Source organism: Myxocyprinus asiaticus, chromosome 13, assembly GCF_019703515.2.
Source record: "Myxocyprinus asiaticus isolate MX2 ecotype Aquarium Trade chromosome 13, UBuf_Myxa_2, whole genome shotgun sequence".
Taxonomy (NCBI): Eukaryota; Metazoa; Chordata; class Actinopteri; order Cypriniformes; family Catostomidae; genus Myxocyprinus; species Myxocyprinus asiaticus.
The window spans coordinates 43056962-43082864 of NC_059356.1; the positions used below are offsets into that span (position 1 = coordinate 43056962).

The window sequence follows — 25903 nt, forward strand, 5'->3', positions numbered from 1 at the left end:
ATTGAATGACTGCTCTGATAAACAAAAAACAAAAAAAATGTGTCTTATACATCAAATATTTTAAACTAGTTAGAAATGTCCAATCCTAAACTACCAAGTTAGTAAACATTTGCATATTCACAGAGGTAGCAAGAACGAAGAGTTCAGTGTTCGCTTTCCTTGAGAAGTGAACATTGACTAATCAAGTGTTTCTGGTGTCTGCAATATTTCTACCCAAACTTGACTATGGGGATTTATTGTATATGCTTACTTCTCTTTAATTATCTCTGTAAAAATTCAACATTACAATCTTCGCTCAAAGGACACTGTACAACTTGGTGTTCCCCGTGTTAGGTCTGCGCTGGGTAAAAACTGTTTTACAGGATCACTTAAAACTTACAGTGCTCCCTCCACTGGCTTAATTTATGGCACTTATAAACAACCTTGAGTATAGTCATGTTGGAAATTGCCTTTGACTGGATTACAGTGTATTTTGTTTTATCCTCTACTTGATTTACTTTATCATTCATATTTTATTTTGATTTTTTTTGGTATGTTATTTATCATTGTGTCTTTGCTGCCTTCTTGAACAGGTCACTCTTGTAAAAGAGATTTTATCTCAATGAGTTTTTTTTTTATCCAGGTTAAATGATACTCTTATGTTCAATATGAAAACAAACAATATACTGCCTTTCAAGACCTCTTTTTATCATGTAAATTTAATGTCCTTGAATTATCTTGAGTTTGGTGTTTTTCTTAGAAAATATTGATTTGTGCACATTCAATTAATTCATCATGTAAATAATTCAATTACAATTTTTAATTATTTGACATAGGACACATCTATTACGGGCCATAATTCCATGACTTCAATTACTTACAATTGACAATTTACAATGACTTGATTTATAATTACAAATAACTGATATCCATTTTTAACAATTAAAATGTGTCCCTCCAGGTATTGTAGACCTCCTTGATCCATGTGCTAAAGAACTCAAGCATTAGCAATATTTCTGAAAGGCCTTTATTGTGCATTTTGGAAATCCAGTGACATTGACACAGTACAGAATCCTACACCCTATTCTCCCCCATTTCTCCTGACAGGACATCTATGAGGAGGAAGTACCTTAATCCCACTTGATATCTTAATTTAAACAGAAAGAGCAATAGAAAACGGAAAGAGAACAAACTTGCTGCGTTGTTTGTGGAAAACATGCATCCTGGGTTCTGGGGTGGGGTGACTTTCAAACTGTTAAAAACAATAAGAGGACATTTAAACATTGTCCACTCTTACTGGTCCACTGTCAGCCAGTTGGTCAGATATCGGTCCATCTTATGTCACTTTCTTGAGAGAAATAATAAAAACATTTATGGAAAAACAAACAACGCTCAACTGTCTTACTATACATAAATGGAGATCACCTGCTTAAATATGCGAATGGAAGATTTCTCATTTTTTATGTTTTATACTGTAATTCTCATTTAATCATTTTGTATACATTTCCTCTCTCTAAAAGCTCATCTAGAGTAAAACTAGGCTCGTTGAGTCTGATGCGACACCACGTATCTGCAGCATCAGTGAGTGATTGGTCCTGTAGGAGCTTTAATCTTCATCGCTGCCACTACCTGAACGCTCCTGTGAAGAAAGATTAGAAAAATGATTAGCTTAAGTGAAAGTTGATGCGAGTGTCAGCCATACATACGTCACAATTCAATACATCGAGATGCATCACTGCATCATAACTGGATAGCGATTGAAACTGCGGCAAATGCGTAAATCTTGCGAAAATGAAATTGATTAACAACCTCGGACCTCATGATAGGTCGTTGTTAAAGGTTTATAAGTTATTGTTAAAAAATTATTCACCTATGGAAAATTTTATCGGATTTTTACTTCTAGAACCTGACTGTTGCACTACTGACCCCAAAATCATAGGGAGAAAAAAAATAAAGTTTGCATAAAGGAAATGGAGCATTCGTATTTTTTGCATTTTGATGTCGTCACAACAATTATATTTCCCACCTAAATTCTCATTACCGTAATGCGTTAGTATTACTTGGTGGCAATACTATTTTTTTTTTAAATAAGTATAAAAAGGCAAGATAATGTAGTATACATTCACCAAGCACTTTATTTGGAACACCTGTACACCTACTTATTCATGCGATTACCTAATCAGCCAATCGTGTGGCAGCAGTGCAATGCATAAAATCATGCAGATACAGGTCAGGAGCTTCAGTTAATGTTCACATCAACCATCAGAATGGGGAAAAATGTGATCTCAGTGATTTTGACCGTGGTATGATTTTTGGTGCCAGATGGGCTGGTTTGAGTATTTCTATAACTGCTGATCTCCTGGGATTTTCACACAGTACTAGTACCTAATGAATAAGTACTAGTATCACTGCGGACAGCAGTGAACATTTTTTCAGTTTTTTGTTTTAGTCTTTTGACGAAAATGTCCTTTAAATTAGTCAATATTTGGTCATGTCATATTCATTCATTTTAGTCAGTTTTCCTCTGACGTAAATGACAATTTTAGTCAAAGAAAATTATATTTTTTAGTAGATGATGATGTGCAAAATGGACAAAAATTGTCAAACTGTAACAGACCAAACTTTACTCAAATATTCAAACATTTAGAGAAAAAAAAAACATTAACATTTCCTAATGTAAACATGTATCAGACATATTAATATACATACTGTCCTTGTTGTGAAAAACCTGAGCTACTGAAATAATAATGAATAGACTGAAGTATTAGCTACTTTTTAGAAGTTAGCCTGTATTCTGAATTCTTCATGCTTTAGAGGCTTATTCAGTTTCTTTAAAAGGATATTACATTGCATATAGCGTATTTCTTACGGAAACAGCGTATTCACAACGCATGTTACGCAACGCAAATTATGCATGTTCTGTTTAGCACATCACTTAGTTCAAGTTCACCCGTTCACACTTCACTGTGCAGATGTAAGTTGTTATATTACAGTATGTTGTGGATATAGTGATGTATAAACAGAATGTGTCAGAATGGCCAAACTGGTTCGAGCTGACAGAAAGGCTACGGTAACTCAGATAACCTCTCTGTTGAGGCGGATGGGCTACAACAGCAGAAGACGTTCCATAGTGTTCCTAATAAAGTGCACGGTGAGTGTATATGAGAAAAAGGGTGTTTTTTTTTTGTTTTTTTGCATTACAGTATTATAAATTGTGGAAAAAAAAAGTGTCACAATTTTCATGACAATAATATGACAATGCAACTTGTCTGAATCTTTTTTTTAATTTGGACAATTATTCAAGATGATTACCTCCTCCTGTTCCTCTTCGGTGTCGTCGTCACTAACGACAGGTTTGGGGCGTGAGCTCCGTCCGGTTCGCCGTCTGCCCTTCCCTCTCTCCACTTTTTCCTTGCGACTCAACTTGATCTTTACCTTCACTGAACGAGCTAAAACACATTCAGCATGAACTCGCATATATGAACATTTTCCAATGCCAATTGTCTTACAACTCTGCTCAGATAATTTCGGAATTTTTACATATTATTTCATGTACAAAATAGTCATCAATGCTCACATTCGGACTCTGATCCTTCATCTGCCTCTTCTTCCTCCTCCTCACTTTCCTCTCCCTCGCTGTCTTCCTCTTTCTCGATCTTCTGCCGCACGCTGGTGAACACGGACTGCAGCACGATGGAGTCTTCATAGATCTGATAGAAAATAATGATAAAGAACTTTGAGTCAGCCAAATACAGTTAAACACTGACAGTGTACGGCACGTTTAATTTTATAACGCCCTCTGTTGTGGTTTCTATATTAGCATTTTTGAACGGAACACGAATATTCACTAAAATGTCTCAAATCATAAGAATGGAATGATCCATAAGATCATTGTTTCATTTATATATATTTATTTTTTATCCCCTTTTTCTCCCAATTTGTAATGCCCAATTCCCACTACTTAGTAGGTCCTCGTGGTGACGCGGTTACTCACCTCAATCTGAGTGGCGGAGGACAAGTCTCAGTTGCTTCCGCTTCTGAGACCATCAATCCGCGCATCTTATCACGTGGCTCGTCGTGCATGACACTGCGGAGACTCACAGCACGGGAGGCTCATGCTACTCTCCGCGATCCACACACAACTTACCACGTGCCCCATTGAGAGAGAGAACCCCTAATCGCGACCACGAGGAGGTTATCCCATGTGACTCTAACCTCCCTAGCAACCGGGCCAATTTGGTTGCTTAGGAGACCTGGCTGGAGTCACTCAGCACACCCTGGATTTGAACTCACGACTCCAGGGGTGGTAGTCAGCGTCAATACTCACTGAGCTACCCAGACCCCAAGATCAGGGTTTCATAAACTTTAAGGGAACTATGTGGGGACTAAAGGGAATATATGTTTGTTCAGCCAATGACAGACAGGGGGAGTATTTGAAAAAGCTTTTTGAAAACAACCATTTTTGCAATTCAGTTTGATGGCACTAGTGGCACAGAAATTACACTCTTCAGCTTAAATGTTGTTGAAATTTGATGCATGTACTGATGGTTTTCATAGCACCCAGCTTTAACAGGAGAGGGACTTTTACCAGTGATCCTTCCAAGTTAAAGGTCTGAGCGTTCGAGCAGAGCAGCATGACGTCCTTCTCCATGTCATTTAGACTGCGGTACTTATGACTCTTGATGCGCTCCTGTAGAGTGACCATATTACCAAAGTATATGTGAGTCTATTTGGAATTTTATTGGTGAGTCAGAAATAAGTAGCTGCAAAAAACATGAAGTGACATACCTTGATCTTCCTGAAGTCCACAGGTTTGCGAATCAGTTCATAATATTCTGGTAGCTCTTTACGAGAAGGCAGTTGAATAAACACCTCACTGAGCTGTCTTCCATTGCTACAAAATATAACAAGGCAGGTTATTAGAATACTATATGAGCTCAGATACACCCTAGAATGCATCAAGTTAAAAGAGCTTCAACTTTTAAAACACCTGGGTTCCCTCCCATTTGTTTAGCTTTTTTAACACAATAACTTTTGTGCTAAAAGTGTTCAAGAGGAGAATATGTCAGAACCGACTAACCCGTCCTTGTACTTGATGACAGCATCCACAATCTTCTTCATCTTCTTGGTAAGCGTGGGAGGGTTGGGGGAGAGTTTTTCGGCAGGAGGGCGGCCACGTTTCTTCTGCTTCTTACTGTCGTCGTCTTTATCTCTGCTCCGCCCACTGGAGCTGGGCGTGGCCGGACCTGGAAGGTCAAGATCACGGTCCCGCTTCCTCTTCCGGGTCGTCTTCTTGTGGCGCACCTCCTCTTCAATTTCGTCGAGAGTGCCTTCCTCGATGGCCTGCAAGAGAGTAAAGTACGTAAAGACACTTGCCATTATGTAATTGCCAATGCACTGCAATGGGGATTTTATATGAACGTCACTGACCTTGAGCCACTGTTTCTCCGTGAGCGAGTCACTATAGTCCACCTCCTTCCTCTGACGGGAGCCGCGGCCGAACATCTTCTCCTCCTCTTCCTCACAGGTGAGTCTTTCCACCTCTGCGTCATCCTTCATGATCCAGGTAGGCAGCTCATCTTCCTCCATCAGACGGGGTCTGCGCTTCGGGTTACGAGCCTCTTCGCGGCGGCGGTCAAGATCCATGCGCTAGAGGAAAAGAAACGAACAAAGAAAGCCGAAAAAGGTAAAAAAAAGAATAAATGGATCCATAACGAGCCTATCACACCTGGAGCGAACTTTCGCGTGCCGACAAAGCAAATTTTATTTTATTTTTTTTATGGTGAGAGAGTATTTTTTCTTTGTCGAGTGATGAAATGCCCTGGCAAATAAAAATATGAGCTTTGGATCACATGTCAGGAGCCACTGCCCAACATGTGGCGCTAAAGCACAGATCCTGAAACAGCAATGAGGATGAGCATCAAATGTCTTAAACAATAAAACTATTTTTTCTCATATGGGTTCTCGTAACATGTAAATGATATTACTGCATCATTGCCTTGCATCCCCTTTAAAAACTAACAGATCTCAAGGCCTTTGCACACCAGTTGTTTTTTTCTTCGCCGGGAAATGAAATGCCCTGGCAAAAAAACTATGAGCTTTGGATAATGTGTCAGGAGCTGCTGCAGTTACCAAAACCAGTGCAACTGGTGACACTAAAGCACAGAAAGCAGTTTTGACCACCGACCTTAAATGCTGAAGGAACTCGAGCAAGAAATCCTGAACCAGCAGTGAGGATGTGTATTTTATTTGCACCAAATGCCTTACAAACTGAAAATAAATAAATAAAAATCTCACATGGGTTCACGTGTAAATTATATTGTTGCATCTGATCTTATGTGGAATGTCTTCATATTGTATTCCATATTGCTGCAATTTTTGCCTTTTTGCATTTAATCTAACATGTGTTCCCTTAGATTTCTAATATAACATATCGTAGCATATTTGCCTTTGCATCACCTTTTTTAATGTTGTATCACAACTTAATGATCTTAAGTGTTGTTCTTTGCCAAATATTAATCATATTAACACTACTGGTGTTACTTGCAGTGCATTGTATGTCTGTGTAAAAATGCCTTGGTGTACCACAAATGTGGTGGTGTCTCAAAATCTTTATTTCTATGCAACTGTTAATAGTCGTTAACAGCTGTGCTGTCTTTGGAAGTATTAAAGTATCTAACAATGGGTCAGACAGAAGATCTGTGTTTTATTGCTTGCATTTTATAGACTCTTGGAGCGTATAACATGTTATCACGTTTAATTAGTAACATGCAGGGTTTTGAGTGTATAACTGTAAATGTATAACACAAGTAGAAATACATGAAATAAGATACATTCAGTATTGTTCAAATTAACAACATCTGTTACAACAGTCATTATATGTGTGCATTATGCAGTGATTTTAAACAAATGTATGAGCCACCAACCGTACCAGGGTAAAATTGCTTGTTGATTAGCGCCACCAATTGTAAAGATGTGAATGTGCTAACTACGGTCATTCGCATCACTTTCTGTGTGCAAGGGCCATTCGTCAGCGTGTCGCCTTTAGTGTTCCATAATTCACTAAAGTTCATAATTTACTCCATATTTCTGCATTTTTTGCTTTTGCATTTAATCTTACGTGAGTTCTCTTATATTTCTAATATAATATATAATGCGGCATCTTTGCCTTTTCATCACTTTTTTTTTTTTTTTTTTTTTAAATAAATAACTTACTTTACGGATCTTGTAGAGAAAGCAGTTTTCTTTTTCTATCTGCTTGTCAAGTTGTTGTTCTTATCCATGATGCGTGGAGGGTGGACCAGCTCAAAACTGCGTTGAGCCACTTACCATACCAGGGCAAAATTGCTTGTTGATTAGCGTGAATATGCTGATGGCGAACATTCGCGTAACTTTCAATGTGAAGGGGCCGTTTGTCGACGATTCGCTTTGCATAATCATGGAATCTCCATGAGAAAAGGTCTTTGCAATGTACATACAATGTCTTTGTATGTACTAATATGGTTTTGCTTTCTTCTCTCTAGTCTAAGTCTTCTAGTGCTATAACTTTATTAGAAGAAAAAATGTCAAAAGAAAACGAACTGGGGGCCTGGGTAGCTCAGCGAGTATTGACACTGACTACCACCCCTGGAGTCGTGAGTTCGAATCCTAGGGTGTGCTGAGTGACTCCAGCCAGGTCTCCTAAGCAACCAAATTGGCCCAGTTGCTAGGCAGGGTAGAGTCACATGGGGTAACCTCCTTGTGGTTGCGATCAGGAGTTCTTGCTCTCAATGGGGCGTGTGGTAAATTGTGTGAGGATTGCGGAGAGTAGCATGAGCCTCCACATGCTGGGAGTCTCCGTGGTGTCATGCACAACGAGCCACGTCATAAGATGCGCGGACTGAAGTTCTCAGAAGCGGAGGTAACTGAGGCTTGTCCTCCGCCACCCGGACTGAGGTTAGTAACCGCGCCACCACAAGGACCTACTAAGTAGTGGGAATTGGGCATTCCAAATTGGGAGAAAAGCGGTTAAAAAAAGAAAAGAAAAAAAACTTCCGTTTTCTCAAAGAGCATTGATGCGGTAGAGCTACTTACCATAAATTGATCAAACTCTTCCTCGCTTCTGGCAATCATCTGGTTAACCGTCTCATCATCAGGTACCTCATCTTCCTCCTGAGGAAGAGAGGGCGAGGGTCAATGGTAAAGAAAACAACTGAGGGTGTACACGTATTTTCAGGGCTTTAAAACTGTTCACTGATGAGTGTCCGTACCTCATCCTGCTCTTCGTGCTCCAGGATGGCTTGCAGTAAAGCTCTGCGCTCGTGGCCGGAGGATTTCTGGTCGAACATACCGGCCTGGATGACCTTCTGGTCCACGTTCAGCTTGTATTTAGCAGCGGCCAGTATCTTCTCTTCTACACTGTTCACAGTACACAGACGCAGTACACGCACCTCGTTCTGCTGCCCGATACGATGAGCACGATCCTGGGCCTGCAGATCCTATGAGAGTAAAGAGACGTTAGAGACATTACATATCTTCAATCTTTAGTATCTAAGGACTCACTTTATCTTTTTCATTCTATATATTCTTTTCTGCAAAGTTCAAATTCTATTTTACTGATCTATTCATTCTGTTAATCAAAGATTCCATTCTATACATATTCTACTCTACAAAAATTCTAAATCTATTTTACATATATTATATTCATTCAGTTCAGTAAAGATTAGATTTTTATAAATTCAGATTTAAACATTAGGCTATATTCTACAAAGATGTGTGTACAAATATTTTAAGATTCTATTCTATACATTACACTATTTAAAAAAAACACAACTTTAAACAATCTTTAGTATCTAATAGAGGTAGACCGATATATCGGTTTTACCAAGTAATCTGTTCTATATATTTATATTTATGCATTTGGCAGACGCTTTTATCCAAAGCGACTTACAGTGCCCTTATTACAGGGACAGTCCCCCTGGAGCAACCTGGAGTTAAGTGCCTTGCTCAAGGACACAATGGTGGTGGCTGTGGGGATTGAACCAGCAACCTTCTGATTACCAGATCAGTGCTTCAGTCCACTATGCCCCCACCACACCCACACCACACTGTTCTGCTTTTTAAAATGATCAGTTATTGGCATAAAAACTTATTTTCTCAAAAACTATAAACACTGTCTCTGCGGCGCTATAAAAATTCCTGTTTGTTTTGAGTGGCCTGCTTAGACTACACCCAACAACATTTCTCAACCATTGGCTTGAGTAGGGGATGGGACTATCTTTTTGTTTGACCAATGGTAAATGAAGGGTGTATTCAGAAAGCTCTTTTGAAAACACTGTTTATTTTTGCAATTCCGTTTAGTGTCGCAGAAATTACACACCTCAGCTTTAGTTTGGCTAATACTTAAGAGCATTTTAACAGGGCTAAGTCTCCATTTCAAAATAATAGTCACCGGTGTGTTTCGGGCTTGTTTGTAGTTAAAAGTCCAGAGTTATGTACAAAATCTTCATTTTTGGGTTTTTTTTTTAATAGGGATTCTGGTTGAACAAACTGCATCTGAGATTTCATTAATTTTGAACTCTTGTAGCCTCTGTGTCTGTGCCCCTCATAGATTTATTTATTTTTTACATTCTATAAATCGATTTTAAAAACTATTGCCCGAATAATCGTTTTTCGGCCTTTCCCACCACCTTAGTTATCAGTATCTGCAAAATCCACTATCGGTCAATCTCTAGCATCTAATGGCTCTTTATTTACATTTTTCATTCTACACATTCTATTCTACAAAAGGTTTTATTTACTGAATCTATTCATTCTGTTAAACAAAGATTATTTTTAAAAAAAGATTCTATTCTAAACATATTCTACAAAGATTCTATTAAACATTCTACTCTACAAAAATTCTAAACCTATTTTTCATATGTTCTATTCTATACTGATAGGATTCCATTGCTTTTTTACATGAGACAGGATGGTACCTGGTGAGGGTTCCAGTCACTGTCAAAGATGATAACAGTGTCTGCAGACTGCAGGTTCAGCCCCAGACCTCCAGCTCTGGTACTCAACAGGAAGATGAAGTACTGAAACGATGGGTCATTGAAGTTCTTCAGCAACATACCACGATCTTCAGCCTTAGTGGTTCCTACAGACAAAAACAAAAAGGGGAGGGGAAATTTTTTTTTATTATTTCTGGACATTATTTGTTGACGATTTGTTGATTAAAAAAAGAGCAACAGTTTAACAGCATCCACAAAAACTTTTTCATTCTATGCACTTCTAAAGCAGACAGATGAGTGAATCTGGTTGAAGACAGCTCACCGTCCAAGCGCAGGTATTTGAAGTTACGGTGGGCGAAGTAGTCCTCCATGATGGTCATGAGAGACGTCATCTGACAGAACAGCAGCACTTTGTGGTTGGTGGCGCGAAGCTTCGGCAGAATACGATCCAGCAGCTCAAACTTACCAGAGGCGCGGTACAAATCAGGTCTGTAATTGGTCAAGACAGAATAAAAGTCACGAAAGATACAAATAAAAATGCGGACGGTGTCGTCTTCTGAATGGATAAAGTTCTGCTTACCCCTGAACAATGCCTCCAGTGAAGCCCAAGTGCTCAGAGAAAGATTCCTGCAAAACAAACAGAAAAATAACAAATAAGATCCAAAAAAATCTATGGGACAGCTGAACAGCATATAAACAACATTGTAAGGAGAATAAATACAACAGACAATCACCTCAATGTGTTGAAACATGTAAGGGTGGTTACAAATCTTCCTCAACTGCATAATAGTGTTCATTAGAGTCTTAGTGCCTCCCTTACCCTATAACAGACAGAAGGTTGCGTTAGATCCTTCCTGAACATAGTTAACATCTTCACAAATCTCTTCCTGGATCACATGTTCTCACCTTCTTGTCTTTCTCAGATCCGTCAGTGAGCAGCACTCCTTTAGCCTGCATGTGTCTGTACAGAACTCTCTGTAGTGCGGACATGTCACACTTGATCACGTATTCCACCTGAATGCCGGAAGAGGAGAAGAGGCGGATTTACATCTTCGAAGTACAAAAATAAAGCATTTAAGTAGTAAAATGTTTAATCTGTAAAGGCCTAAAAGGTCCATAACAAACCTTCTCTGGCAGTTGGGCCTCCACTTCCTTCTTGAGTCTTCTGAGCAGGAAGGGACGGAGCACTTTGTGCAGACGACGAATGATCAGAATGGTCTCTTCCTCGTTCAGGTCCACCTTTTAGGTAAAAAAAAAAAAAAAATTGGGTTAATACCCAAGCACCTATCTACTTCAATGGGGAAAGACTAATCATTCATCTAATATTATTTTAATTCCGATTACCTTCTCTCCAGTCATGGCGAACGGAGCATTGAACCACTGCTCAAAGGTGCTGCAGCTCTTGAAGATGGTGGGCAGCAGGAAGTTGAGCAGAGCCCACAGCTCTGGCAGCTTGTTCTGCAGCGGTGTGCCAGTGAGCAGCAGACGCCGGGGTGCAAGGTAGTGTGTGTTCAACACCTGAGTCAACTTACAGTGGTGATTCTTCATACGATGCCCTTCGTCCACTATCATGTACTTCCAGCGGAGCTAAAAGAGACCAAAAGTACTGTTAAAACCTGAACAAACTGTCTGCGTTCTTCAAAAACCCAGTAAAGAACAAACAAGTTTGATAACAATAAAGCCCTTCAACTCCACAGAATTGTAACGGATTGTACCTTGGCCAGCACTTGTTTGTCTTTGATGATGTATTCGTAAGTGGTGAGCAGCACGTTGAACTTGCCGCTGCGCAAAATGGGAATGAACGCGCGGCGAGCGGCAGGAGACCCCTGAGAAGAAAATTAGCAAAGAAAGTTAGTTGAGTTCTACAGTTACATGCTTGGGTGACCTTGTTATTTCGTTTTGCTTTGGGTTAACTGACAAAGACCCTGGGTGTTTCTCAATGCGAAGAATGCAGAGAACGGACTCGCGTTCTTATGAAGACCAGTCTTGCCAAGCTACCTTGGAAGAACGAACTCGGAAGGACGTAGAACGCATCTATTGCGAGCTTTGAGTTGTGCTGCGATCTTCCTGTTGCGCAATTGCCTGTCCCAGCACATTTGTAGCTAGTAAGAGAACTAGTGGCATCATCACACAACAGTGACAGCATTATTATTATCATCATCACACCAGTACGGTTTTGCAGGATTAGTGAGACGTTAAAGTCTGTTAACACTCGTTTCCTCCATATGTTTATTACTTAATTTAAATGATGCCCAACAAAACAACAAATGCTGACGAAGTATAACGACTCTCACGAGCCGTCAAACTTTCGCAAGCTTACAGCTGTAAACTTTTGAGGGAAAACACAATGATAAATGTCCTTCATCTACCACAATAGTGCCGCTATGACTTCTGGGACTTCAAATGGGTTCTTGTCCAGTCACAATCCGATGCATCCTCGATATTCGGCCTGATCAAGAACACATCAGGGTAATTTTGTGCATTCTCGATACTTGCGTTCTTGAGTATTGAAATCGAATTTCGGCAGTGGATGACATTGAACGAGTCCACGTGAAGACATAAAGCACATTGAGAAACACCCTAGTTTCACTTGCCATCATTTATTTCTGACAATATTTAAACATTGTGTACTACTTCAAATAATCACCTTGTAAGCAACTTTCACCACAGATGGAGCCCACTTATCAAACTCATACACCCAGTTCGACAGAGTCCTGTAAGAGAGAAAACAAATAATTACAATACATATCACTGCAGTTAGATCAAAAAGGGCGTTTGATCACAGCTAGTTTCTTGTAAAATACTATTTAAATATATAAAAGAAAAAACTAATGAGTTCACGCAATTCGGTGTAATGGCAGATGGCATAAAGATTTGATTTACATTGTATCATCTGCTGCCCGGCCAAATACAGCAAAGAAAGAGGGAAAATCAAAGTTGAAGTGACTCACGAGAGCGGAACGATAATGAGGAAGGGTCCATTCAGTCGTTTGTACTCCATGAGGTAGGTGATGAGTGCGATAGTCTGGATGGTTTTTCCCAAACCCATTTCATCAGCTAGAATTCCATTTAAGTTATTGTTATACAAAGACACCAGCCACTCCAGACCTTTGATCTACAGGGGGGGACGGACAATAGAACTTAAACACATACTAGGGTAGTGCGTTTGTAGATTGTCTAGTCTGTTGGATATTGTGTTGTATGTTTGTACCTGGTATTGCTTGAGCTGTCCGTTCACTAGCAGAGTCGACTGTCTATCCACTTTCTCAGTGACTGCGTGCGCCACAGCGTAGTATGACTGCAGTCCACGAGCAAATGCTGCACTGCCATATTCATCATCAACATCCTGTTTGGCATGCCTGTGAGAGATATAACAGATCTGATTCATTTGGCTGCATATATCAGGATAGATTAAGACAACATCTGAAAACACAAGAAACCTGCTAAAATATTCTCAAAAATTCTGTTTTACAATCAAAAGTACAGCTCTTATTCCGTAACTTACTCAATGATGTGCCGGGCATCCACCTCAGACACATCCTCGTTGTCTGGATCTGGAAACTTTTTCTTCTCCTCTGTTGAAGACTGACTGGGCTGATGCTGCTCCTCTTCATCATCCTTTGGAGAACAAGGGAGGTACATAAAAACAATAAATGTTTAAATATATAATAGAAAACAGAAAAAATAAATAAATACATACATAAATACACACACACAGCCAAATGTTTGGAATAATGTACAGATTTTGCTGTATTGAAAGGAAATTGGTACTTTAATTCACCAAAGTGGCATTCAACTGATCACAAAGTATAGTCAGGACATTACTGATGTAAAAAACAGCACCATCACTATTTGAAAAAAGTCATTTTTGATCAAATCTAGACAGACCCCATTTCCAGCAGCCATCACTCCAACACATTATCTTTGAGTAATCACGCTAAACTGCTAATTTGGTACTAGAAAATCAATTGCCATTATATCAAACACAGCTGAAAGCTATTTGGTTCATTAAATGAAGCTTAACATTGTCTTTGTGTTTGTTTTTGAGTTGCCACATTATGCAATAGACTGTCGTGTCTTAAGGTCAATATTAGGTCAAAAAATGGCAAAAAAAGAAACAGCTTTCTCTAGAAACTCATCAGTCAATCATTGTTTTGAGGAATGAAGGCTATACAATGCTTGAAATTGCCAAAAAAAAAAATGAAGATTTCATACAAAGGTGTACACTACAGTCTTCAAAGACAAAGGACAACTGACTCTAACAAGGACAGAAAGAGATGTGGAAGGCCAGATGTACAACTAATCAAGAGGATAAGTACATCAGAGTCTCTAGTTTGAGAAATAGATGCCTCATATATCCTCAGCTGACAGCTTCATTGAATTCTACCCGCTCAACACCAGTTTCATGTACAACAGTAAAGAGAAGACTCAGGAGTGCAGGCCTTATGGGAAGAACTGCAAAGAAAAAGCCACTTTTGAAACAGAAAAACAAAAAGAAAAGGTTAGAGTGGGCAAAGAAACACAGACATTGGACAACAGATTATTGGAAAAGAGTGTTACGGATCTTAAACCCATTGAGCTTTTGTGGGATCAGTTAGACTGTAAGGTGTGTGAGAAGTGCCCGACAAGACTGCCACATCTATGACAAGTGCTACAGGAAGTGTGGGGTGAAATGTCACCCGAGTATCTGGACAAACTGACAGCTAGAATGCCAAGGATCTGCAAAGCTGTCACTGCTGCACGTGGAGGACTTTTTGATGATGAACTCTTTGAAACAGTATTTTTATTTTTTTTTTAAATTGTAATAGTAATGTTCCACCTTATTAATGTCCTGACTATACATTGTGATCAGTTGAATGCCACTTTGGTGAATTAAAGTACCAATTTCTTTCCATAACAGCAAAATCTGTACATTATTCCAAACGTTTGGCCTCCAGTGTGTGTGTGTATATATATATATATATATATATATATATATATACACACACACACACACACACACACACACACACACACACACACACACACACACATACATACATACATACATACATACATACATACATACATACATACATACATACATACATACATACATACATACATACATACACACACACACACACACACACACGTTTATATAAATAAAATGCTACATATACTGGCAGCCCAAATTTATGGAGTGACTGTGGTTATGTAAGCATAATACTAAATAAACAACTGGTTTTAAGAAAGGAGTAGTTATTAAAAGGACTTTTCTGAGTTAAGATCTATTGGCCACATCTGTGGCATGTTGTTGTTTACCACAGAATAATTTCCATTCGCGCTTCAGTTTGTAAAAATAAATAAATAAATAAAAACATGCAATGGAAGTCTATTTGGGGCAAACCTTGTATATTTGCATTATAAGTCCATAACTGCCACATTAATTACAAAGTGCAAAAACCTTTAGATATGATTAAAGGAAGAAGAACATTTATATCAGCTCATATCAGCATGGTAGCAGTATCTCACATAAAACTACATCACTTTTATTATTTGTATTCTGATGGTCTACTTTCTGACAGCTTAAAAGCTGTGAAGACACCCCCACCACAACTATATAGTTTTTGCTTTCATTACATGTAAATCTTCTTTGCAGAGAGCACAGAAGACAATGTGCTGCTCAGATATGCTCAAGAGAGATGGAGGTGAAAAACGACTGTACCTCGTCCTCCTCTGAGCCACTATCTTCACTATCTGACCGGGGGGCAACTTCGTACCTACAAAAAAATGTTTTTGACAAAACATTCAAACACAATGTTTGTGGAGTAAATGACTCCAAGCACCTATACACCTGTTGATTTAGGCATGATGATATGAGAACTTACAAATGAAAAATATCAAAATATTGATTTGAAAGTAATTTTCAGCAACTAGTAAATATTTTGGCACTGAGAAATATCAATGAGTAATTTGAAAGAATTATTAGCAAATGCTTACCCTGGATTCATCTCCAGCCAAGTATCCAGTTGTCCAGCTTTAGGAGCATCCATGCCAGTGAGGATCTTCCCACTGTCCACATGAATCACCTTCACAGGTAGATCACTCATCTGACTGGTCTCATCCAGCGGCTAAAAATACCAGGAAAACTTAGTGAGACAATATTGCAATAGAACAAACTTTTTTTTTTTTTTTTTTGAGGAACAGTGATTCTCAACTTTTATTGCGGCAAGATATTTGAGAGCTATGGCAAGGATGAAGATTTTCAAAGAAAAACAACTTGCATTTCATTCTGTTCCTCACACAAATCTATTGTATGACTTCAGAAGACTTTATAAAATAGTGCACAAGTCTTATGGACTACTTTTATGGTGCTGTTCAGCCAGTATTGAAGCTAAACGGCATCATCCCCATTCACATTTGTAATATGCAAAAGAGCTGCGTAAACATTTAACTAATCATCATTTGTGTAAAATTATGTCTGGAACTCACCTCTCCATCTGGACCCAGAGCAGGTGCTCCGCCCTCTGCATTCTCTGTCTTCTGTGAGGAGACAAATGCGGAGAACCTTTAAGCTCCAGAATTTAGAAAGACACTTACATTGATAAATCAAATGAGAAACCAATTCCAATGTAAGTGTAAAGCTAGATTACTTCATTAAATCTGAATCTCTATTCAATCTCATCACCTTCTTCTTTTTCTTCTTCTTCTTCTTGTCTTTGAGGGCCTGGACAGCTTTGTGGGCTCTGACGAGCTCGGTGAGGTTGGCCACATACTCGTCTGTCTGCTGCAGTAAGTATGCCAGACGTTTGTCTTTCTTCTGATCAATCAGCTTCCTGTAACCCTCCTCATCCTCAGCCTGGGACAAACATATGCAAAGACCTCAATCTGGGGATGTTCCTTTTTGCAGACAAGGAGTGATGCCTGACAACAACTTTAATGAGGCAAGTTTCATATTTCAAGATGGACGAAAAATATGTGTCTACTTACCATCAGCCTTCTCATTCTCTCCTTTTCGATACGCTCATTCTCTTTCTTCTGCTCTCTCTCAGTGTTGGCATGGTATGTGGCTACGGCTTTGGTCAATTTCTGCATCTTTCCGGTGATGGTGCGATGGTATTCCTTGAAGTCCTTAGCATGCTGCAGGATGCTGTTTAGATACTCCTACAGGTACAATAATCATTATCATCATCTCATCCAAATTTTTTAATGTCTTTGTGCACTAGGATTAAAAATTGGGAATATAGAGCCTGTTATTCGCGCTAGACATGACGTTCTATGAAGATCAACTTCCCATGGGAGAGCAATGAGACCAAGGCAGACTGGTCAAGTACCTGGTGTTTCTGTCGGCGCTTGCGTTCCTGCTCGATCTTCTGCTGTTTCTCGAGTTTCTCTGTGATACGAGCTTCACGCAGTGACTGTCTCTTGCTGCGCTTATAGGCCTTGCCATTCAGCGCCGTCTCCAAGGCAGTGTCACGGCGCATACACACCACTACTTCCTGACGGAGCTGAAAGAGAGAGAAGACATCATTGGTCAAAGACCAGAGGCCACTGAAGTGTGGGAGAATTTAGATGAAGTCAATCACCAAGTCGAACCCTTTCCGAAGAATTGCAAGTCATACCTGTCTCTGAAAGTTAAGCAGCCTAAGAGCCTTGAGCTCAATGTTGGCTTTGGTCCTCAAGTCTCCAGCTAGAGAACCTGGAAGGTTCTCCAGTTCCTGAATACGATGGGCAATACGAGCCTGTAACCTGAAGGATGGAAACAAAGACATTGAATGTTGAAGAAACTGGTCAACTGAGAAGCTAGGTTGCTCCACCAGAAGTTGAAGACACAAAAAAAGAAAACTATTTGCCATATCTTCCCTGAAGACATCAGTTCAACTCTTCCTCTAACCTGTACTCTCTTTCCTGAAGGATTTCCACTGGGTCAAGGCCCCGGGGTTTCTGAATGGGCGTGATGCGGTTCTGTTTCTGATGGAGCACCATGGGTGGCGGCTGGGCGGGTTGTCCTGGAGACTGGGTCTGAGGTGGCATGACGGGCGAGGCAGCGGGAGGAACGGAGGGAGGCGCTGGAGAGGGGCGGCCAGTGGGCTGGGGAGGTATCATCTTCTGCGGGGCACTGGCAGGGGCAGCAGCGTTCACCATGGGCCCTGCAGTTACAAACACATTGATAGTAAACCCATACTGTTGAGTTTTCCCAGATAAACGATGGAAGCCTTAATATCAAATTCATAGCAATACTGATTGTGGATAACTTCCTAGATTGATTGTTGGACTTACCTTCAGGCCATGGTTTTGGTGGTCCATTAGAGGGTTGTCCCTGCATGCCTGGAGGAACCCCAGAGGGTCCCGGAGGAGGCATGTTTGGTCCAACCATTCCTGTAATGTACATAAAAAGTTTAAACACAAAGGAAGATTGACTTCTCATGTAGCTTACAATATTTTTGGTCAACATTCTGCTCTACATGGTACTAGAAACTCTAAACCGTCTCTCCTTACAAAGTGTTAGTTACTTCTGCATTTTGGAAAGCTGGAAAATAATTAGGTGTAATTATCTCTTCTGATCTCTTACCATGTGGTCTATTGTAGTTGGGTCCCACAGGTCCAGGGCCCCCTGGTCCAGGAGGGCCTACTCCTTGACCTGAAGCAGGGGGCATATTGGGCATCCCCTGCTGCATGCCTGGCATCGGCCTCTTTCCCTGTACTGCCATCTGCAGGTGGTCAGGCAGGGGCTGTCCACGTGCCAGCATCTTATATGCCATGATCTGTGCCCGCAGCTGGTGTAGCTGGTTCTGGTTGAAAGGTGTGGGTCCCCCGGCACCACCAGGTCCACCTGCATTTGGAGGCCCTCCGCTGGGTCCTGCACCTGGTAAGCCACCGGCACTTCCACTTCGGTTCTGCTGCCCCATGACCTGTGGGTCTCCACCCTCCATAGGTACTGCACCAGGGCCAGAAGGCATCATGGGGCCAGATGGAGGCCCGTTAGCAGGTACCGGGCTGGGGGCGTGCTCAGAACTGCCCAGAGGTGATGGGTAACCTTGTAGAATTTATGAAAGCAGGGTCAACGGTGTGCAACAGTGCCCGCCCAATTTTTTGTAGAACATGTTTACGTCATGTCCGTAAACAAAGTAAAGAAGGTCCAGCGCGTGTATATGTGCGGTGATAGGCATGGTGGCAGTTTGAAGCTGACAGCTTGTGGCCACAACAAATAAGCAACATTAAGCATGGATCATTCAAAAAGGCAACCCTCTGGGGAAATCACCCGAATTCAAAACAAAACTTTCAACCAAGCAAAAAGGGAAAGCAACAGAGCCCGTAATAAAACATGACACAACATCAGCTTGGCTTTTTCAGAGGTATCGATCTGAAAGGATTTAAAACTGACCCAGAGATGGCTTTTTTCTTGCTCGAAAGGTAAGATATTTTATTGGACCGATAGTTAGCCAGGATGCGCTCTTAGAGTGGTAGTTAGTTAGATAGCGTTAGCCACTCTAATGGGGCATTTTATTATGTATTGTAATACTGCAGTGCTTGATTTGAGGAAGGACAGTAGAAAATGTCAGCATTGCCTAGCTTTTGTAACGATATATATTTCGTTTTAAATCGTTTTCAATAATTCAAAACATCAACGGAAGATACGCTACTTACCTGCTCATAAGAGCATTTATTTATTTTATTTTTTGAGGGGAGGGGGTGAGATTTGATGTTGTTAGTGACATTCGCTCTGATAAGATAATCACATTTAACCACGGTTACAACGGCCATCAGATTCATCCACACAGAAGAACAGAGCCAACGCCCAACTCGCATAATTATCAAAACAATGTCCCTTCGCAAGTAACTTGCCATTTTATGCTTCAACCGCTAGAGGGCCAAAAGTTACATAGTGTAGCTTTAAAATATATTGCAAAATATTCAGATATTTAAAAATATAAGCAGTTGGACAAAGTAGGCAGACCGTCTTGACAAACACCACTAATTAAGGAATTTTTTGGGGGTAAAATACAAATGTATAAACAAAGAAAGAAATGTGGTAGATTATTTCAAAGATAAGCATATACAATATAAAACCTCAAAATAAAAAAAAAACAAAAGGATTCATTTATAGAAGGCCAAAACTCCAATAAAATTGTCCAATTTTGTGACCAAAATAATGAAGAATTCGTCAATATATTATGAATAGATATACTTGGTAGAATTGAAATATAAACCTGTGTAATAATTACAGAGCTGCAATAAACAAACATTCATGTGTTACTTTCAAATCTTTTTTACTCTACATTCATTGTTTCTTTTTCAGTCATGACTTTGTGGTTTCCAACAGCTGTCTGGGTTTCCGTTTCAAAAGGGCAACCCCATTCACCCTAACATCTCTCTCCGTCACATTCTCTCTCTGGAAAACAAGCCTGTAAGTGGCCCCAGCGGAGGAACAAAGCAGTGCACATCAAAGAGAAATGTGAGCAAACAGGTTGGATGGGTTTCCTATACCCAGTCTAAACAGTCTGCTCGCCATTTAACAGAGCATACAATATATTGCAAATCTTTAATAAGTGTATTTCTGGATCATTTATTTAATGTTTGTTTTGATGCTTGCTGGTACCATGAAACCATTGTAAGTTTTACTATGTTAATTTTGTATTTACTGTCTATGAAGCTGCATGTAGCAAATTTACATACTTCATACATACAAAAGTCACTGTAAGTGTAGAACACCTTCAAGCTGTGTCATTTTTCTTCAAAGCAATAAACTAATAATTTCATTAACAAATGTATACTATATTTTGACAATATTCATATATAAAAACTATATATCACATCGTGATATAAGATATTATATTCATGATAGTGTACCTTGAGAGTGTTGGTCCATAGGGCTTGGTGGTGGACCCATGCCACTATGCCCACCCTGTCTCATGCCCATGCCCTTCATTTGATTGTAACGTTGATCATCAGGCATGCCTTTCTCATGCATGCCTTCCATTGGCTATAAAACAAAAACACGACTCAACGATATTGACCTAACAGCAGAATGCATGGCACCATTTCCAACCACACATAAATCAAATACATATTGTTTAAAAGATCAGCACCTTGTGCATCTGATGCATGTTGTCCTTGGGGTAGCCTGAGGGCCCCTGAGGAGGTAGTGGATGTCCTGATGAGGGGGGCCCGGGGCTGGGGCCCATCATGCCATGGGCAGAGCCAGGTGAGGGTCCAGGACTAGGCCCCAACATGGCCCCTGGTGACAACCCAGGGCCTGGGGAAGGGCCGGGGCGAGGGGTCCCCCCCATGGGTGGGTCAGGAGTGGACATCTCTCAGCAGAGCCAGGAGGGGCCAGAGAGGCAGAAAAAAGCACCGTTCTTCAGATACGTTTTCAGAATGCCTAAAAACAACAACAAAATTAATTAAATGTTGGCGATGTACATAAAAAATTAGACATAAACATGTTAAAGGAATAGTTTACCAGAAAAAGATGCCTAAAATCTCCCTTTGCATTGCAAGGAAGAAAGAAAGTCAAATGCATTTGGAACAACATAAGTAAAAAAAGTTGGTAAATATCCCTTTAACAATACATTTTTAGCAAACTTAGCTAATGATAATTATGTGGGAAAGGTGACTGTGCAGGGAAAAAAACAACATTCTAACACGCTCATCTTTTTCATGTGAATGACAACCAGCACCATAAAAAAAAAAAGCCATTACCGTAACGCTTTAAAAGCTTATTTTCAGTAAAACTGTAAAGATCAAATATGTGTCGTGCAACAGATGATGATAATAGTTATGGAATAATAGTTTGATGGAATCCAGTTGTAACAAAAGCAAGACGGACTTGAAAATGAAGCAACTAAATGAAAGCCCTTGTAACAAGGCATGAAAATGGGTTAATGGATCTGTAACGTCACATATTAAAACACTGTGGTGAAGAGCCCAAAGGGGGCATACTTCAAATATTAGTTCAGTTTGCATGTTTGAAATCAGGGTCAATCTCACAAAGCCTGTCAAGAACATGACCAGGTCATATTTAACACCAAAAATCAGAAAAAGACAGGGAAAAAATAAAAATATTTTGCATCAAGAAAATAGACTTTTTTTTGGAATTGTGACATTTAATATTTGACAATTAAGCACATTTCCCCCAGTAACTATCATTACTTTAATGCAAGTTGTTTTTCTTCATGCACATTTTTTTGTTTTTATACGAGAGTGCATTTGTTGGTCAAAAGTGACTCAGCATCTAGTTTAAGACATGATTTTTTCATGAAGTGATCTTTTGATGTGCCACTCCAGGTATTCCTCAATTAACGTGTCTTCTATCATGTCAGGTGACTTAACATTTAGCTTTATGTGTGTGTGTGTGTGTGTGTATATATTTTTTTTAATTATAAAGACAAATTGCTGGCTACCACCCCTGGAGTTCGCTAGCTCGCTAGTTTGAATCCCAGGGCGTGCTGAGTGACTCCAGCCAGGTCTCCTAAGCAACTAAATTGGCCCGGTTGCTAGGGAGGGTACAGTCACATGGGGTAACCTCCTTGTTGTCGCTATAATGTGGTTCGCTCTCAGTGGGGCGCGTGGTGAGTTGAGCGTGGTTGCCGTGGTGGATGGTGTGAAGCCTCAACACACGCTATGTCTCCGTGGCAACGCACTCAACAAGCCACGTAATAAGATGCGTGGATTGACGGTCTCAGACGCGGAGGCAACTGGGATACGTCCTCCGCCACCCGGACTGAGGCGAATCACTATGTGACCACGAGGACTTAAAAGCACATTTGGAATGCCCAATTCCCAATTGGGAGAAAAAATACAAAATAATAATTATAAGACAATTTGCAACAATACCCCTAGATTTGGGTCCTATTTAACCCATATGTATTTCCTATGGTATTCAATGCATTTAACACTGGCATTATTTCTGTAAAAAAAAAAAAAAAAAAAAAAATAAAATTTCCAGTTTCCATTAGTTATGTAATTAAATGTTAAATACCATGTTCACGTTCATATTTATTTGTAATATGCAAGTATAGAAAGTTGTCATTCAGCTGATGCTTATTGCCAAAGTACTTGACATACTCTTTACAGGGATAGTGCCCATGGAGCAAACTGTGGTTGGATACATTGTTACAGCAAGGGCACAATGGTCACAACTCCTGGACCACTTCTTAGAATGTTTAAACCTGCAACTTTTCTTTTTACAGTACGTCTGACCAATCCAAACATTAAATATAGCTACATAGAGTAATATAGAAATATAGTGTGATACAGCAATATAGAGTACATAAAGCTGTCATTTTACAAGTTTATCACTATTTTTGATAAAAACATTTTATCCTAGTCCAGTGTACTTATTTGTATGTGTTTGTGCGGGTAGAGTTGTTGAAGCGTATTCATATTTTACCACCAAACATGGAAATTGCCCATATTTCTGTTATACAGGCTTTTTTGGAGTGGTGGAGGTTGAGGAGAGTCCCCTGTTCACAGTGTAAAGCGCTTTGAGTGTAGTGTCTGAAAAAGCGCTATATAAATGCAACATTCATTCATTTTTTACAGTGTCATCTAAAACTCTTACTCCATTTTCAATGCGTCTGAAACTCTTCAGAACTTAATAAAAGATGTATCAACCATTTAAAAATGTAAATTACAAATACAATTATCATTAGAGTTGTTTTTCCTGAAAGAAAAAAAGTAGTTATAAAAAAAAAAAAAAAGCATCTAGATTTCACCTGGGTCTTTTTTGACCCACATGGGGGGGGGGGGGGGTTATGACAATGACTATGACCTGGACATGTTATTTGTGAGATTCAAACATTTGCTTGCCTTTAAATATACAAATAACAATAATAATACAATTAAAATACATTTTCAAAAGATTTCGAAAAGCAACTTCACCACAGCTTAAAACAAATCAGAGATTATAATACATTACAGATACACCAAACCAAAGATTCATAACTTGTACGCAAATGTAACCAGGCTATTTTAAAGCAGATATCACATCTATGCAGCTTTTCATTAATAAACTGATTTAAAAAAATAACTGTTAAGTCAGCTTAATGCACAATAAGGTACTTTATGTTATAAACAACATAAAAAATTCATAGTAGCCCAATCTGCAATTAGTTTATTTACAAAAAATAGTTTTTAACCCAAACACCTCCAATTACTGCTGGTGTAAATCATACTGGTATCCCATATAAGAAAGTGTTAATAAGCAGCAATAAAAGAATAAATATATATATATTTTTACAAGGCTAACTAAAATTAGCAGCCGGCTAGCCAGTCAGCTCATGTTCAGTTCCATTGCATAGCCTACGAGCTAAATACTGCTAAACATTATTCACTTATGCCTCATATACTTCATTACTTTTCGCCTTTAACGCTACAAAACAAATCCTCAATTAGTGCTAATGGCAATTCAGTACACGTAACTACATTATAACGAAAGATTTATGACTTTAAAGAGCTGACCCAACCAGGGAACAAGAGATTCGAGGACCATTAACACATTAAACAAAACGACCTTCAAAATGAAGTTACAACATCTCCAATAAGTCCGTACAAGACAGTGTGTCTTATGAGAATTCAGACTTTCCATAAGTGATTTAAAAGCAGCTTGAAAGATTCATTTAACACCGAATAGAAAGACAAAGAAAGGCAAAACGACCCGGTTATGCGCTTTGGATTCCACAGTCGGCCATGCTGTGCTTGCCCATGGCTGTGTGTGCTTTAAATGTGGAATAATTCGAGTTATCCAGAAGTAAATACTGCGATCATCCTTTTTTTAAGTTGATTGATCCAACCCGCCTCCCGTACCCTTGGACCGGTCCCCCTCTCTTGTTACACGTTCCAAAACGTATTCATTCATTCTGTCGCCGCTGTTGCAGGCCTAGCAAACACGCAGCCGGCGAAAGAAACAACGTATTCGCATTCTATAACTCCTATACATTGTATCCGTTTGATTCTAAAAAGCCTTTGTGACGTCAGGTGTTCTACGATCACTGCGGAATGTTTAGAGTGTGACTTACAGAGTGTGGATTTTGCGCCGGTCTCTTCCCCGTTCTCTTCGGCAAATCGAGAAACAAAGGGTAGCTCAGCCAGTTCCTTTTTTCCCTCTCTCTTCCCCCTCCCGTCTGCTCTGATTATATCTCTAAAACGGCCTGAATGCTCCGATAAGTGGCTCTCTAGCGCCCCCCTTACATTAACGACCGGAAGGCCGCAGCGCATGCTTAGTTGGAGCATCGTACAGGGTAGAATGCGAGCTGCATGACTGACTACATGGGGGATGGGTGCTGTGTTGGTAGTTTTCTACTGATAAAACGCGCGCGCGCGCACACACACACACACACACACTATAGAAACATAATGAGTTTTACTGCCAAGTGTTCTCACGTACACAAGGGAATTATTTTGGTGATTCCTATCACCAGAAACAAGTGCACACAGAACATAAAACAAGGTAAGAGTATAAATAGACATAAAAATAATATAGGGTGACCATACGTCCTCTTTTTCCCGGACATGTCCTCTTTTTCGGACCTTAAAAAAGCGTCCGGCCGGGATTCAGCTTTAGTTGCATTATGATGTGCATCTGGTCTAATACTTCATTGTGTGCGCGCGCATCTTTGCATTGCTTTGACCCCTCTTTGTAAGTCCCGCCTTCTCGCACACCAATTGGTCAATTACAAGAGGCTTGCAGCAACTATTGGCCAAATTCCTGCCTGTCAATCTCTCCGCGAACACGCGAAGCGCTGTTGTGTTCGGCATCAAACAGTTGCTTGACAGTAGCATCAAATGACAGCTGAGTGGAAACAATGCCCAAACGAAAGTGCAAATTTACAGAATATTTGCGAAACAATTCCCATGCTTTCGTCCAGGTCGAGATCCGTGGGAAGCAGAATGTATGACATGTAAAGCTGGCACTTATGTGTCAGTTGCTAATAAAGGTGCAAGTGATTTAGAAGCACACATTAGCT

General features: G+C 39.9%; 1 protein-coding gene across 6 annotated transcripts; it reads right to left on the minus strand.

The window, feature by feature from the left end:
* Positions 1–988: 988 nt before the first annotated feature.
* LOC127450009 (transcription activator BRG1) lies at positions 989–25568 on the minus strand. Of its 6 annotated transcripts, none has more exons than XM_051713700.1 (34): positions 25431–25568; positions 21026–21318; positions 20787–20919; positions 18508–18972; positions 18216–18314; positions 17830–18085; positions 17558–17684; positions 17270–17443; positions 16926–17099; positions 16624–16794; positions 16428–16478; positions 15936–16066; positions 15661–15715; positions 13459–13571; positions 13165–13312; positions 12905–13068; positions 12601–12667; positions 11669–11779; positions 11298–11540; positions 11079–11192; positions 10860–10967; positions 10688–10774; positions 10534–10580; positions 10276–10442; positions 9936–10099; positions 8229–8456; positions 8053–8130; positions 5410–5628; positions 5060–5322; positions 4768–4873; positions 4568–4669; positions 3557–3689; positions 3292–3419; positions 989–1618 (listed from the first exon to the last, which is right to left on the minus strand). In XM_051713700.1, exons 2-34 carry the CDS (start codon positions 21245–21247, stop codon positions 1586–1588), a joined length of 4881 nt encoding a protein of 1626 aa, XP_051569660.1. In that variant the 5' UTR covers positions 21248–21318; positions 25431–25568; the 3' UTR covers positions 989–1585. The 6 variants fall into 6 exon arrangements, with proteins under 6 accessions (XP_051569660.1, XP_051569659.1, XP_051569658.1 ...); XM_051713699.1 differs by having other exon boundaries at positions 3292–3428; positions 16428–16475; positions 25431–25566; XM_051713698.1 differs by having other exon boundaries at positions 3292–3428; positions 25431–25565.
* Between the last annotated feature and the right edge of the window lie 335 nt (positions 25569–25903).